The sequence below is a fragment of the Myodes glareolus genome, chromosome 24, assembly GCF_982192425.1.
Source record: "Myodes glareolus chromosome 24, mMyoGla1.1, whole genome shotgun sequence".
NCBI lineage: Eukaryota > Metazoa > Chordata > Mammalia > Rodentia > Cricetidae > Myodes > Myodes glareolus.
Genome location: NC_142049.1, coordinates 49,673,607 through 49,689,466, shown reverse-complemented (window position 1 = coordinate 49,689,466; position 15,860 = coordinate 49,673,607). Strand labels below are relative to the sequence as shown.

At 52.1% G+C, this 15,860-nt stretch overlaps 1 protein-coding gene across 2 annotated transcripts in view; it reads right to left on the bottom strand.

Annotated features, from left to right (window-relative positions):
• Positions 1 to 8,252, bottom strand: part of Myh14 (myosin heavy chain 14) — a 57,167-nt gene extending 48,915 nt beyond the window's left edge. The window contains exons 1-3 of one of the 2 annotated variants that reach the window (XM_048438148.3): positions 8,098 to 8,252; positions 4,532 to 4,927; positions 188 to 344 (exon numbers count right to left, since the gene is read on the bottom strand). In XM_048438148.3, coding sequence (XP_048294105.3) covers positions 188 to 344; positions 4,532 to 4,924 — 550 coding nt within the window. In that variant the 5' untranslated portion in view covers positions 4,925 to 4,927; positions 8,098 to 8,252. Of the gene's footprint in view, positions 1 to 187; positions 345 to 4,531; positions 4,928 to 8,097 lie in introns of those variants that run through there. The other variant, XM_085682826.2, reaches the window with a different exon arrangement.
• Between the last annotated feature and the right edge of the window lie 7,608 nt (positions 8,253 to 15,860).

The window sequence follows — 15,860 nt, the reverse complement described above, 5'->3', positions numbered from 1 at the left end:
TACTTTCCTTTCAAAGCAATACTGTCATGAACACAGAGGAAGATTTTTTTTTAAAGGACCTGCATGGTAAGAACTGGAGCCCAGCCCTCCTCCCAGTGTGTCCCCAAACCATCATTCGAGCCTGTCCCTGCTTCCCAGCAGCAGCAGTGCCCACCTGGTCCCTGCACAGGGCTGTCCATACACTCACCCTGGAGCATGCTGCGGTACGCGCCCTCTGTCACAGCATACACGTGTGGTGGCACCTCGTGGCGCTTCTTGCCCCGGTACATTTCCACGATAGCCTCCGTGTAGATGGGCAGCTGCTTGTATGGGTTGATGACCACACAGAAAAGGCCAGAGTAGGTCTGCGACAGGCAAAGGGGAGAGAGCGTCAGGGGCTGCCTCAGCAGGAGCTGGGCGAGGCGGAAGGCAGAGCTACACCTGACAATACAAAGGTAAGTTTTATTTTGCTCATGTTTTGCATATTTTGTTTTACTAAGGGTCTTGCTTTACTACATGGCCTTGGTTGGATTGAAACTTACATGAATCCTCCTGCCTCTGCCTCCCCAGGGCTGAGATTATGAGTTATGAATGTGTTACTATGCCTGGCTCTCTGTCTCTGTCTCTGTCTCTGTGTGTGTGTGTGTAATTATGGGTATGAGTGTTTTGTCTGCATGTATGTCTGTTTACCACATGCATGCAGGACCCACGGAGGCCGGAAGAGAGCCCTGGGCCTCCTGACTGGAGGAGATGACTGTGAGCTGCCGTGTGGATGTTGGAGGTTGAAGATGGAGCCTCTGCATCACTCTCTAGCTGAGCCTGGAAAACTGTAGCAATCCTCCTGCCTCCCAAGTGACAGGATTACAGGAATGAGCTACTCGGCCTGGCATGGGTGTTAGAGACGCTGCTAAGCTAACAGCAGACACGAATCTTTCCAGACTGTCCAGAGGTGTCCACGGGCGAAGAGCCACCACAGAGGGAATGAGGCCAAGGAAGACAGCCTCAGGTCACGAGCCTTGACTTCTTCGATGGACACACAGAGGGAACACATGTGACCTTCTGCTAAAGCCTCAAAGCTACACACGAAGCTGTGGAAGCAATCATGTACATCTGGAACCCCAGAACTCAGGAAGCTGGAGCAAGGGGATTGCTGTGGGTTCTGGGCCAGCCTGAGCTACTGACCGAGATTCTATTGTACTCAGAAGGGTACAAGATCAGCAGGAAACACTCAACACCTATGGAGGTGGCTAGATAGCTGAGAACTAGTTAGCCCCTTAGCTAAGTCAGCCAGACAGCTAACTAGCCTAATGCACTGGAGACAGCCAGCTGAACAAGCCAGCTAGCTCACCACTTAGGACCACAGCTGCTTATTGGTTAGGCTAGTCAGCCAATTGCTGGCTCTCTAGTGGGTACCTGCTCTGCCCCCCCCCACCCACTTGACTCTGGCAGGGTGTGGCCACCAGGCTGCCTGGTGCCACCTCTTCATGGAGGGGGCAGGCAGCTGGCCACAAGCGGAAGAACCGGTTAGCCTAGTATCTGTCTCTCTAGTCTCCTGGCTGCTTCCAAAGGTCTCAGGGTGGAGTGGCTGGACCACATTCCCTGGGAGGGTATCTCATGGCCGCTGGCGCCAGAGCCCACTCCCCATGCCAGTCCCTTGGGCCAGACACCACTTGGGTAACACCCAGGATGGAAACCTGAGTTGGCCAACAGGGCCAGGGGAGAAATGGAAGAGGCTTCAGTTCCTAGAGGGTCCATAGAAGGGTCTGGAAGGGCTGCCTAGCCTGGAGGGCTCTGGAGACGGGCCTGCTCCTCCCCACCCTTCGTGTCTCCACACAATTTGAGGATATTCCCCTGTCTGGCTTCCTCTGGAAGAGCTTGCCTCATTACAAAGGCCCACAGATTAAGAGAGAATGAATACCAGTCAGCCAAGGTGGCCCCACCTCCTTCTCCAAACAGCAGTCTGGGATGCTCAAGTTACAGAGCCACCTGGGAGCCAAAGCTGACTGGCTCTAACTGTCTATGATGGAAGCCAAAGGCTGAGGCTCCCAGTTGTACATAACTTCCAGGAAGAACTGACCCCCTTAAAGGTAGCACAGGCCTGCCATGATAGCTACTCTGGAGACTGAGGCAGGAGGATCAGAAGGTACCATAGGCAAGGTTGTGAGAATTTGTCTCAAAGTAAAAAGATCTGACGATGTGGTCGGTGGTGGAGCTCCTGCCTAGAATTCCCCAGTGAGGGGCTGGGGTGTGGCTCAGAGGTAGAGTCCCTGCCTAGAATCCCCCAGTGAGGGGCTGGGGTGCGGCTCAGTGGTAGAACACCTGCCTAGAATCCCCCAGTGAGGGGTTGTGTGTGTGTTTCAGAGGTAGAGCCCCTGCCTAGAATCCCCCAGTGAGGGGCTGTGTGTGTGGTTCAGAGGTAGAGTCCCTGCCTAGAATCCCCCAGTGAGGGGCTGTGTGTGTGGTTCAGAGGTAGAGCCCCTGCCTAGAATCCCCCAGTGAGGGGCCGTGTGTGTGGTTCAGAGGTAAAGCCCCTGCCTAGAATCCCCCAGTGAGGGGCGGGGGGTAAAGTTCACCATGAGCAAGGCTCTGATTTTGATCCCAATAGGGAAAAAGGCCACAAAGTCCAACCCTGGACAATGGGCTCAGTGACACATTGTCCCATGTTACATGGACCAGACTTCCTTGCATAGTCATTCATTCTACCAGTTTTCTCTGCCACTGTAGTCCCACTGAAGGGACCAATCCCTGGGGGTCTCACTTTCCACTGTTCTTATGACCAGTTAGTCACAAGCACATATTGTGCATTGGCCATCAGACAGGAAGGGAGCCGAAATCTCCATGCTATCAATTTCCTACTGGTTGACCTGAGCAAGCAACCCCTCTGGGTATCATTGTCTCCATGAATGGAGAAAAGAATTGTGTTTCCCGCCCAGCATGGCTGAGAGCCTGTCAAAGTCCATGTGGCTTTCTGGAAACTCAGCACCCATCTGCAGCACTGTACCTGTTTGGTGGGAGAGCCATCACTAGCTTGTGTTAGGCCAAGCTGAGGGAAAAAGGAGAGGTTGGTCTCTACCCCACAGCCTGGTGTGTGCATGGGTGGGGAGGTGAGGTGGGCAACAAGATTCCCTAGGAAAGGAATTCAGAGCTGAGTCTAGCAGAGAAAGCTATGTGTACCCAAGGATTCCTCAGTGACCATGGGCCCTGGGCCCGACTCACTTAACATTCTGGAATGTCAGTGACATCAACAGTCCCCAGCAATGAAGCCAGCCAAGAACTCAACAACAGCACTCAGAGCAGGCCCAGTACAGCTTAAGTCCTTGATAAATATTTACAGTCACTATTCTCAGGGTTTTTTTTTTTTCATTATAGTTGTAACATTCTTTGTTAAACTCTATGATCCTGTTTGCTCTCTTTTAAATGGAGTTAATCACACCTTAGCTGTCCATGAGACACACCCTAGAAGCTTATTTAAAAGGAACAAAAAGCTGTGCATGTCACTCCCCACCAGCTCGGAGTGTCCTGGCCGTGGGGTGTGAGGCAGCAAACAGGCCTTCTAGAGACCTTCCGCATTTCTAACAGGAAGCCAGGATGTGGAACAACTTCCGTGTGCAGTACCCCCACTTGAAGAGCTATGCAGACATCAAAAATGGATCACAGAGCTTGGCAAACTACCTCAATCAACCTGGATACCATCAATCCCATGACATTATTTTGTTTTATTCTGCTGTTTCAGAACAGGATATCATTCTACAACCCAGCTGGCCTCAAAGTCAAGATCCTGCCAGAAGGCAGTGAGATGGCTCAGGGAGTGAAGGTGCTTGTCACAGGGCCTGGTGACCTGAGTCTGAACCCAAGACTCATGCGTACGAGAGAACCAATCCAGCAAGCTTGCTCTGACCTCCATACATGCCCCACCCCCAAATAAATAAATGTAACCATTTTTAAAAGATCCTCCTCTCTTCTTTATACCTGGTTCCATGGCGGGTTTTATTTTTATCTCTTTCTGTTGGTCTTTAGCAAAATGGGGTTAATAATAAAGGCCACGCCTTGCTGAGCAGAATTAAATGAACTAAGGGAGCCATGTAGGCTCATTAGTCATGAATTTTCACTGTTTATCATTAAAAGGTGATACAGGGTGCCCCCATACAGGACATCCGGCCAGGTGGAAGCCGGCTTCAATCATCCAATAAAGTACAAGTCGGGCCAGCCTTCGCGTTGCAAGCCTGTCGTTCCAGCTGCTCTAAAGGATGGGCACCAGTAGCCCAGGTTAGAGGCCAGCCTTGGTTACAAGGGAGATCTCATCTTGAGGTTAAAATAAAAAAAAGTGGCCCAGGGAAGTGGCTCAACAATAGAAGAGTTGCCTAGAACTTCCCAGTGAGGTGCTGGGGGCATCGCTCAGTGTTGGCACACCTGTCTAACCTCCTATTCCATAAAACATAGAGCGTTATAATTATTCACTAGTTGGAGGACAGTCACAGGACTCAATACCACTCCCTGTCAATCCAGGTCAGGTTGGTGACACCTGGCACCCCACGTGGGGAACGTCACTCACATAAATGAGCCCGGAGTAGTAGCGCTCTCGCAGGTTGTGCAGGACGGATGCCTCGTTGAGGCAGGTGAGCTCAGCCATGTCCTCTGCCTTGCTGAACTTGGGTGGGTTCATGCGCTGGATTTGGTCCCTGGGCAGCCGCAGGCGCCGCCCACTCTCCGCCAGCTCCACTTCTGCCTCCTCCTCTCCTTCATCGCGGAGGGCTGCGGCCTCGAACCCATGTAGTTCCGAGGGCACCCACACCATGCGCCGTGCTGTCCACTCCACCTGTGGCCCTCCAGGGCCACCCACGCTTGGGGTCCGGGGTGCAAACAGGAACGGCTGGGCCGCCTCAGGCACAGGGCCTGGCCTGGCAGCCACCTTCCTCCCAGACACAGACAGGGTCATTGCGGCCATCGTCTGAGGAAAGAGAGTGGACACATCAGTTGGGACTGTCTTTGGCCACACTGGGGCTTAGCCCTCCTGCATGCTAGAAAACACCATACCACTGAGTCACCCCTCAGACCTTTTTCTTTCTTTCCTCTTTTTTGGGGGGGGGGTTTTGGTTTTATTTTTTTGAGACAGGGTTTCTCTGTGTAGCCCTCCCTGGCTGTCCTGGAACTCGCTCTGTAGGCCAGACTGGCCTCAAACTCAGAGATCCACCTGCCTCTGCCTCCTGGGTGCTGGGACTAAAGGCATACACTCCCACCTGGCTCCCTCAGATTCAGTCTTACAGTAGACAGAATGATAAGACTGTGCCACCTGGCTTAGCTTTGCTATTAAAAAAAATTCATTTAAGCTGAAAGTGAGGGCCCATGCCTTTAATCCCAGCACTGGGGAGGCAGAGACAAGCAGATCTCTGAGTTCAAGACCAGCCTAGTCTACAAAGCAAGTTCCAGGACAGCCAGGGATATACAGAGAAACCCTGTCTTTAAATAAAAAAAAAATCCATTTATTATGGGTCTGGAGAGAGATTTCAGAGGATCTGAGTTCAGAGTTCAGTATCTTGTATTGGGTGTTCACAACTACGTGACTCACCCCTCCCCCGACATAAAGTACTATAAATAAATCTTCTTGTAAAGGATTTATTATTTGTGTGTGTGCTTGGTGTGTTTGGGTGTGTGTGTATGTGTTTGGCTGTATTTATATGTACCACACGTATGAAGTTCTCACAGAGGCCAGAAGATGCACGGATTCCCTGGAATTGGAGTGATGGTGTAGATGCTGAGGAACAAGCAGCAGTTCTCTGCAGCAATCAGTGCTACAATGTCTATACCACATGCATGCAGTACCCATGGAGGCCAGAAGAGGTCGGTGGATACTCTGGAACTGTAGTTACAGACTGTTCTGAACCACCATGTTGGTGCTGGTAATTGAACAGAGATCCTCGGCAGGAAGCAGCCAGCGCTCCTAAGTGCTGAGCCATCTCTCCACTGCCCCTCCTCTCAAAATGTGCTCACTATAAAATTTTAAATACACTCTTGGCTTGCATTCTGTTTATATTGGACGGTACTATCCTAATCTCAGAGACAGATAAAAAGATAAATTGTTATAATCATGTAAATGGTTTATATGACGAATGACTATCAGAGGTACAGAGCAGGGAGAGGGGTGCTGGTGCCGAGGCTGCGCTTACATTTTAACTAGACTAAGTAGCAAATTCTTTCCTACTAAAATAAAGACCTGCATGATCTAAGGGGGGAGGGGGCTGCTGGGACGGTGGGGTAAAAGCAAAGGCCCTGGGGCAGGAATGTGTACCTGTCTGCAGAGCTCCACAGTGGCTGGAGCTGCAGTGAGGAGAGGGTAGGAGGTGAGGCGGCAGGGACACTGCACACTCTAGGGGGCCCAGGCAGGGCACAGATCTGAAGTCTGTCACCTCTGCGCCCACCGGCCCCATAATCACAGGATGGTCGCCCATCCCATCCTCCCTCTGGCTTCATCCACCATTCTCAGAGGCACTGGAGACTCATGGGGTGCGGGGTCCCGCCTCTGAGTAGGCCTCAGGGTGCACTGGGCCCAGCTGAGTCTCGGATTCTTTAAGAAGGGTTCCTGGGGGCAGTCAGAGTACCTGGGCGCCTTCCCACCTGCCGGGGTCACTGACTAGGGAACGTAGCAGTTCCAGGGTGTTCCAATATCCCACAGAAAATGCCCCACGCTGTCTTTCTTGCAGGAAGTAGCTCCTACTGTCCCACCATCTCCATCCGAAAGCAAACACCACACCCCTGTCTTCCACTTCACCCTGTGACCAGGCCACCTCCACCTCCAGCACACCCCTTGGGAGCATCCATCCAAGCTCTCAGCTTGTTCAAGGGGTTTCCCCCCAATCCTGTCCCCTCAAGCTTGTCCCAGGAGCGGTTCTCACATGTAAACTTCCTCCCACACCCACCAGCACCAACAACCAATAGTTCCCAGCCACTGTGAACCTCGTGTTCAACAAATGGTGAGCCCCAAAGGGCCAAGGATCACCCCAGGCTCTGTGTGGCAAAGATACACCCAGAGCCAAGCCCCATCCCAGGGACTTTACCCACCCCACCCACCTGCTTCCTCTCCAGCCTGGTGACCTTTGACCAGAAAGGGTTTGGTGGCTCTGAACCTCCCTGCCCCATCACTCCCCCTAAGTGCTAGAAGAGCAGGCTCAGCGCCTCAGACCCAGAGTCAGGGCTCAGGGCCCCAGAGTGGGATCTCCAGCCCAGTCTCCTTCGACAGGGGCCCACTGCAGCCAGGGTTAGAAGTGGGGATGTGGGGTTCCTGCCTAGGACCTGGCCCCAAACGGCTGAGCCCCAGCCACACACCTCTCCCTTAGGCAGCAGGAATGTGGTGCCAGGACTCATTAGTGTCACTTAGGCAGGTGAGAGCACCTGGGAGGGGCAGACAGACCTGTGTGGAAAAGGAAAGCGGCCAGGGCCCCGCCCGCCCGGGAAGGGGCTGGGACTACACCAAACTTATGACCTCAGCCTATGGGTGAGATCCCATCCTGCTCCCGCCTCCTCCCTCAGACAGGGGGTCCAGGTCCCAGCGTCCTCTCTCACACACAGAGGTCCTGCTCCCGCCTCCTCCCTCAGACAGGGGGTCCAGGTCCCAGCTGCCTCCCTCACACACAGGGGTCCAGGTCCCAGAGTCCTCCCTCAGATACAGGGGTCCAGGTCCCAGCGTCCTCCCTCACACACAGGGGTCCAGGTCCAAGCCTCCTCCCTCAGTCACAGGGGTGCTGAGCCCAGCCAGCTCTCCTCCCTGAGGTCCAGGTGTCCAGGCCCCAGCCTGCTCCCTCAGATCAGGGATCCTGACTCCAGTCAGCTCTCCTCCCTCAGGCCCATGGGTCCAGGCCCCAACCTCCTCCCTCAGATCAGGTGTCTAGACCCCAGCCCTTCTCCCTCGGACCCAGGGGTCCACGGTCCAGCTTCCTCCCTCAGATCTATGGGTCCTGAACCTCAGTTCTCCTCCTTCAGACACTGGGGTCCATGCTCAGCTTCCTCCTTCTGACTTGGGGTACCCGGCCCATGGACCTCCGGAAGCTCACATCCTAACCCCCTGTCCTCCTGATCAAGGGTCCTGTGACCTGCCTCCTCTATCCCGTGGACCCCCGAGGCTACCTGGGCGCCTGGCGGTGGAGAGATGGGGAGGCCTTGGAGTCCAGATCCTCTCCAGCACCCAGGTGAGGCCGGCTCTGCGGTCCAGCGAGGGGCGGGGCCTCTCGCGTCAGGAGGCGGGACCGGTCGCTGACATCACCCGACACCTGCCGGGCTGGGCAAGGGGGTGGGGCCTGGAGCGGCAGCCAGCCAGAGGTAAAACCTGTTGCCAGGTGGGCGGCGGCAGATAAGGTGAAAGTCCGGCGCAGAGCCAGTCTGCACACGCCTCCTAGGGTTCGAATCTGTCCCCGGCCTTCTGGACCTCCGCTTTCCTTGATAGGAATTGAGGCTCATGAAATCAATAAAAATCATGTGGAAAAGGGACCGAGACTGCTGTTTTATCATTTATTATCTCTGATCCTCAGTTTCCTCAACATTGGAAGTGAGGCACCCCAATCCTTAGGTACCATGTCAAAATGCGATGTCTGCTTTGGGGGTTTGGGTCTCTTCAGGGTGAACTAAAGAGGAAGCACAGGGTAGGCGTGTCTGCCATAAGTGTATAGTTTTCTCCTTAGAAGATGTAAAGAGTTCTGACTTACACAATTTATTTTTCTTTTTTGTTTTTCTGATACAGGGTCTTAGGCAGCCTAGGCTGACCTGGAACTCACTGTGTAGCTGAGGCTGGTCTCGAACTTCTGATCACTACTGTGGTATTATTTAAAAAGGGGGGCCACACGGCCAGGCACACCAGGTCCCTCCATTCCCCACCACGGTCCAGCCACCTTGTGAAATGAGGACTACAGAAACCACCTCAACTCCATTCTCAGTTACGAATTAAAGTGCCCAAGTCCATTGTGAGGGTGTTCAGATACGTAGTGGCGCAGTCCTCTCATCCAAGCACAGAGAGGCTCAGGCAGGAAGGTTGGGACTAGAGGTCAGCTTGGTCTACACCGTGAGCTCCAGGATAGCTGAACTACAGAATGAGAACCCGTCTCAAAAAAAAATTAACTAAACCAAGTCAAAACAAACCAAACTGGGACACTCAGATAAACACATCGGTCCCGGCCCCTGGCCCTTCCTATGGCGACCTCTCTCTCTGGTCCACAGCTATTCCCTCCTATTCACGGTCGTCCGGGGAGCTAGGGACAGGAGACCATGACTCAGGTGTTCTTTCACACAAAGTTCCAAGCACTGCCTCAGTTTCCCCTTCTGCATAACAGACCGGGTGACTCCTTCAGAAAGGACCCCAGGATCCCTGGCACGCGGTGGGAAGCGGGGCTGGGTGACTGCAACCCCCTCTACCCCTCCTCGACCCCGGGCTCGCTTGCACCCACAGTGAATGCCCTGGTCCACCTCTCCCCATGACCCCCAACACAGTCCGTCGGCTCTGGCCTCCCCTGGCCTGGCCGCCCCTGGCACCACCGCACCGGACGGACTGCGGGGGCACCGGACACTCACCGGCGTCCAGGGCGGTCCAGAGGCCTCGGCCTGGGCAGAAAAGGGGGAGGGGCCTGCGTGGGACAGCCCCGCCCACAGGTGGGCATCATGGACCAATCAGCACTCGCTGCGGCCCGCTTCGATCCCATCCCCGAGTCTCAGCTCTGTCCAATCAAAAAGAGTGGCTGTACGCCTTGCCAATCAGAAGTTGGCGAAGCGTGCCAGGCGTGGGAAAAGAACCTGGCCGAGAGTGCGCGGCCGTTGGAGGGGCCCGGGCCTGATGGCCAGCGGGAGGCACCAATAAAGAGGCTTGGGGAGCGGCCGGGAGCCGCTGGTTGAAGGGGACCCGGTGAATGGGCCGCTTTGTATACAACCGTGAATGGACGCCTTTGTGCGTGCATGGACCGGGTGGCAGGAGGCCGGAATGCCTGGGTCCCCGGGGAGCCGGCGCGCGGACACACATCAAGGAGATGTCGCTTTTGTGGAACGCAGACCGTGAGCAGGCTCTATGCAGGTGGATGGCACACTGCCTGGGTCAAAATTGTTATTTATTGGGCGCCTGCTGTATGCTCAAAGCTACGTAGAGCGTTTCCACTATGTAATGTCCCCGAAGACTTTAAATTGGGGCTATTGAGATCCTTATCTTGGGCTGGGACTGGGACACAGTGGTAAAAGGTTTGCCTACCATTCGCGAAGCCCTGGGTTCCATCCCAGCACTGTGCAAAGTGGGCGTGGTGGCACCTGCCAGTCATCCCAGCCCTCACCCTCTGGCTACATAAAGGTCACCCTGGCTTCATAAAGATTCTAGGCCGGCCTAGGTTACAGGAGACCCTGTTCTAGGAAATAAAAACAAAACCCCGACCTCGTCTAGAGGATCACATCTATCACCCCAGCATTGGGAGGGTGGGGCTGCAGTGAGTTTGAGGTCATGGGTTGAAACAAAGCGACTGAGCTCTGGAGTGTGAGCCTGTCTCTACAGGAAGAAGCCCAGGGGTGCAGCGCTTGAGCTGTAAAGCACTGAGTTCAAATCACACTACTGCAAAAATAAATAAAAAGTAAACAAACAAATACCAAAGGCCTCCCCGAGGCCCTGGCCACATAGCCACACCCCACCCGTCTCCCAGCTACTTAAACCCTGCTTTTCCTTAGCTCCTTAAGCACTTGGGCCTGCCTGGCTCGGCCTGTGCATACACTCCTCCTCCCAGTCGTTTCTGTGTGTGTTTTGATGCAATGCGTGTAGGTGTTTTACCTGCATATATGCACATATGTACATGCAGTGCTGTTGGAGGCCAGAAGAGGACGTCAGATCCCCTGGAACTGAAGGTACAGATGACTGCAGGCTGCCATATGGGTGTTGAACCAGGGTCCTCCAGAAGAGCAGCCAGTGCTCTTAACCCCTGAGCCACTGCTGCAGGCCTGCTTCTTCGTTTCTGAGTCAGGGTTTCACTCTGCAGCCCTGGCCATCCTGGCACTCTGTTGTCCATTTGGAACTGAGGGCCCAGGCCCCGTGGCCAGCCAACCTTCCTGCCGACTAGTGACGTCATCAGTTGGCTCAATCTTCCTAGCAACCAGTAATGTCATCATGAGGTAGCATGAGCTCCGCTTGCTCCCTCTGAGGGGAGATGGGACTGGCTATGTAGAGGAGAATGACTCTTCACCTCGTGGATGCTGGAATCGCCAGTGTGCGCCACCACACATGAAGTCATATAGGGAACAGCAGGCTTCCTTCCACTGGGGATTTTCCGTACCACTTTAATGTCTGCTATGATTTAGTGAGAACACTCACTGTTCTAAGCCCTCAAATTAAATCCCACAACATGGACCCCATCAGCGCTATGCAGTTGGTCCTGCTATCGTGCCCATTTTACAGGTGTGGGCACAGAGACCTGACTGCCTCAGTGAGATCACTTCCTGTCTCCACTGTACCACCAGAGGCAAGGCAAGGCCAAAAAATCAATTCCAAAGAAAGCATGCCCTTTCCTCAAAGCCCTCTGCACATCCTCCATCACAGACAGAATACATGCTTGGGGTAAAGTCCCAGCCTGTCACACCCAATACCATCTCCGGGATATTCCCCATCATATTGTGAGCCCCTGGCTGTCTGGGGCTAATCTTCTCCATATGAAGCTACCTGTCTCAGGGTTTCTGTTGTCACAAGAGACACCATGATGGTAGCAACTCTTATAAAGGAAAACATTTAACTGGGGCTGGCTCACAGTTTCAGAGATTTAATTCATTATCTTCATGACGAGAAGCATGCAGGCAGACGTGATGCTGGAGAACTAAGAGTGCCACATCAAGATCCACAGACAGCAAGCTTGAACTTCAGAGACCTCAAAGCCCACCCCTAGTGATGCACTTCCTCCAACAAAGCCACACCCCCTCACAGTACTGCTGCCCATGGGCTTTTGGGGGCCATTTTTATTCAAACCATAACAGTCCCCATGGGCAGGTAAGCTGCAACAGAGAGGAAAATCAGTGGTAAAGGGGAATGGAACACCCAAATATGTGTGAACAGAAAGAAGGAAGGAGAACATGGAAGCTTCCTGAATCCCAGCCCTCAGTACGACCTGAGTCCACAGAACTGAGCAAAAAGGCTGAAAGGTGTGGGTAAGACAAGCAAGGCGCTACGACATTATACAATAATAAAAGATTTTGTGTGAGGTGGAGTTCAGTCGGTAAAGTGCTTGCCCGCATGCAGGAAGCCCTGCCTCCAGTCCCCAGCATCACATAAACTGGGTGGAGTGCCGCATACCTGTAATTCCAGCACTTTGGAGGTGGAGGCAGAAGGATCCAGAGTTCAAGGTTCCATATGACCCCAGTCAGAATGACCGTCATCAAGAAAACAAACATCAGGCCAGCAAGATGACTTGCCAGGGGAAAGGGCTTTCAGCCTCCTGAACCCACATCAGGCGGCAAAAGCCAGTGAGGCTAAGTGTGAGACCAACTTGATCTACATGGTGAGTTCTGGGCCAGTTAGGGCTACACACTGAGACTGTATCCAAAAACAAGTTAGGACTGCCTGATGGTCACCAAGGCACTGGCCACCGAGCCTGATGACCCGAGCTCCATTCCTGGGACCCATGAAGTGTAAGGAGAGAAAGACACCCCATACTGTTCTCTGACCTCTAGCATGTGCCTTGGCAACATGCACCCTCACTCATGCACACATACATGGGCAGGGATGTACTAATAAGGGACATGGTGGAAAACTCAGTTGGGATAGGTGCCTGCTGGCAAACCGGATGACCCGAGTTCAAGCCTGGGGACAGGATCAGCTCCTGAAAGTTGTTCTCTGCCCTGCACACATGCGTGTGGGTGTCCTGCACTAACATGCTTCTTCACTAATAATAAATACATTCTTGAAAGACTAAAAACAACTCCAATTCCAAGAGATGACCTCTGTGGGCGTATGTACTCACATGTACATACACACCACCCACAGAAGGACACACACACACACTCACATGTACATACACACCACCCACAGAAGGACACACACACACGCATGTACATCCACACCACCCACAGAAGGACACACACACACTCACATGTACATACACACCACCCACAGAAGGACACACACACACACTCACATGTACATACACACCACCCACAGAAGGACACACACACACGCATGTACATCCACACCACCCACAGAAGGACACACACACACTCACATGTACATACACACCACCCACAGAAGGACACACACACACTCATATGTACATCCACACCACCCACAGAAGGACACACACACACGCATGTACATACACACCACCCACAGAAGGATATACACACACATGTACATACACACCACCCACAGAAGGGGACGCACACACACTCACATGTACATACACACCACCCACAGAAGGACACACACACACTCACACACACATGTATATACACACCACCCACAGAAGGACACACACATACACACACAAGAGCAGTGCATGTTTTTTACTCCCAAGTCTTCTCTTCAGCCCTCAAATCTTTTTTAAAAAATTAAAAATTGGAATTGGAGAACTATTTCATCAGTTAAGAGTGATTGATGTTGCAGAGGACCTAGATTTGTTTCCAGCACCTACAGCAGATAGCTCACAATCACCTATAACTCCATGTTATCCAGTGCCCTCTTCTGGCCTTCAAGGGCATAGCACTCCCATGGTGCACATCAATACAGGCAAGTTACACACACACACACATAACATTTTTGTTTTGTTTTTGGAGACAGGGTCTCCCTATGTAGCTCTGGCTGTCTTAGAATTCTCTATCTAGCCTTAAACTCACAGAGATCCACCTGGTTCTGCTTGGATTAAAAGTGTGCATCACTGTGCCTGGCTCACATTAAAAAAAAAAATTAAAAAAAGGCCAGGCAGTGGTGGCACACACTTTTAATCCCAGCACTTGGGAAGCAGGGGCAGGTGGATCAAGGCCAGCCTGGTCTATAAAGTGAGTTCCAGTACAGCCAGGGCTGTTACACAGAGAAACTTTGTCTCAAAGCAACAACAACAACAAAAAAATTAAAAACAAATCTAAAAACAAAGAAGTGGGGACTGGGGTGATAGCTGTTCTTGTAGTGAATCCAGGTTCTATTTTAGCACCCACATGGAAGCACACACCCATCTGGATGCACACACCCGCATGGATGCACACACCCACATGGATGCACACACCCACATGGATGCACACACCCACATGGATGCACACACCCGCATGGATGCACACACCCACATGAATGCACACACCCGCATGAATGCACACACCCGTCTGGATGCACACACCCACATGAATGCACACACCCACATGAATGCACACACCCATCTGTAACTCCAATTCCAGGGCATTTAATACCTTCTTCTGGTCTCTGCATGCACCAGGCATGTAGGTAGTGTACTTTTATACATACATGTAAAACATATAAAATAATAAAGTAATTTTATATGCAGGCAAAATACCCATGAACATAAAATAGCAAAGTATTTAAAAATTATAAAAATTATATAAAGTTTAAAAAATATAAAAACTAACCCAAAATTAGAACTACCACATGATCAGTCCTAGCCCACATGGGAATGCATTGCTCCACAGGGACACCTGCTTGGCCATGCTCACTGCATCTCTATCCACAGAAGCAGGAAACAGCAGCCGCTTAGATGTCCTCGAGAGATGAACAGATAGAGAGGATGTGAGAATGTACACAGCACAATGAACCTTTATTCGGTTGGAAAGAGGAACAGAACCATGTCCTCTGCAGGAAGATAGTTGGGCCTGGTAATCAGCATGCTAGAGGAGCTCAGACAGCTACAAACAGACAAATATTGAACGCCAGGCTCTAGATTAAAATACATTATAAATAATAATCATATGTGATATGTTCCACTATATATGACACAAAAAAAGGTAGAAGGATTTCGGACATGGTGGCTCACGCCTGTCACACCTGCACTGGAGAGATGAAGGCAGGAGGACAGTCAGGTCGAGGCCAGCCTCAGCTACAAGGAAGTTTTGGGTCAGCCTGGGCTATGTGAGATAGTGTCTCTAAAAAGAAAAGAAGAAGCTTGGCATCATGGAACAGAGGCAGTCAGATCTCGGAGTTCAAGGCCAACCTGGTCTACAGAGTGAGTTCCAGGACAGTCAGAGTTTAATAGCAAAACTCTGCCTCAAAAAGTAAAAGAAAAAAAAAATGAGCTGAGGAGACGGCTCAGTCAGTAAAGTGAGTGTGAACACGAAGAACTGAATTTTGGTCCCCGGCACCCAGCCACAAACCAGGGGTAGTGTTGTAGGCCTGCAATCCCTGGGGCTCCCTAGTCGGCCAGGCAAGCCCAATTGGTAAACTCCAGGTTCAGTTAGAGACCCTGTCTCAAGAAATGAAGAGAAGGGCAGGTAAGATGGTTCAGCGAGAAAAACTGCCCAGCCTGATGACCTGAATTTCATCCTGGGACCCACACGGTGGGAGGAGAGTCAGTCTCTTTGGGGGGAAGGGAGGAACCAGAAAGAGGGCAGAAAACCCAAGAGAGAGTCACAAGGTTGGATAGGACAAAAGCACATTCCAAACAGTCCTAAAATTACCATAATTAACCAATCCCCTTCCAATTTTAAATTTGAATTTAAAACATAAAAATAGATACATGAACTGATAGAGCCCTGGCCCCCAAACCGGAAGCTGAATGAAGAGATGGGAAATAGGGATAGGAAGGATGGCCCATGGTGAAGAGACTTTGTGAACACAAAAACTGGGGAACCCTGGATGCCACAGAGCAAAGAGAGAGCTGAACTGCACTGTCCCCAGGGCTGCCTTGTAATTCCACCTGGGTATTTTCTCTGTGGCAAAGACTTAGATGGTGCCA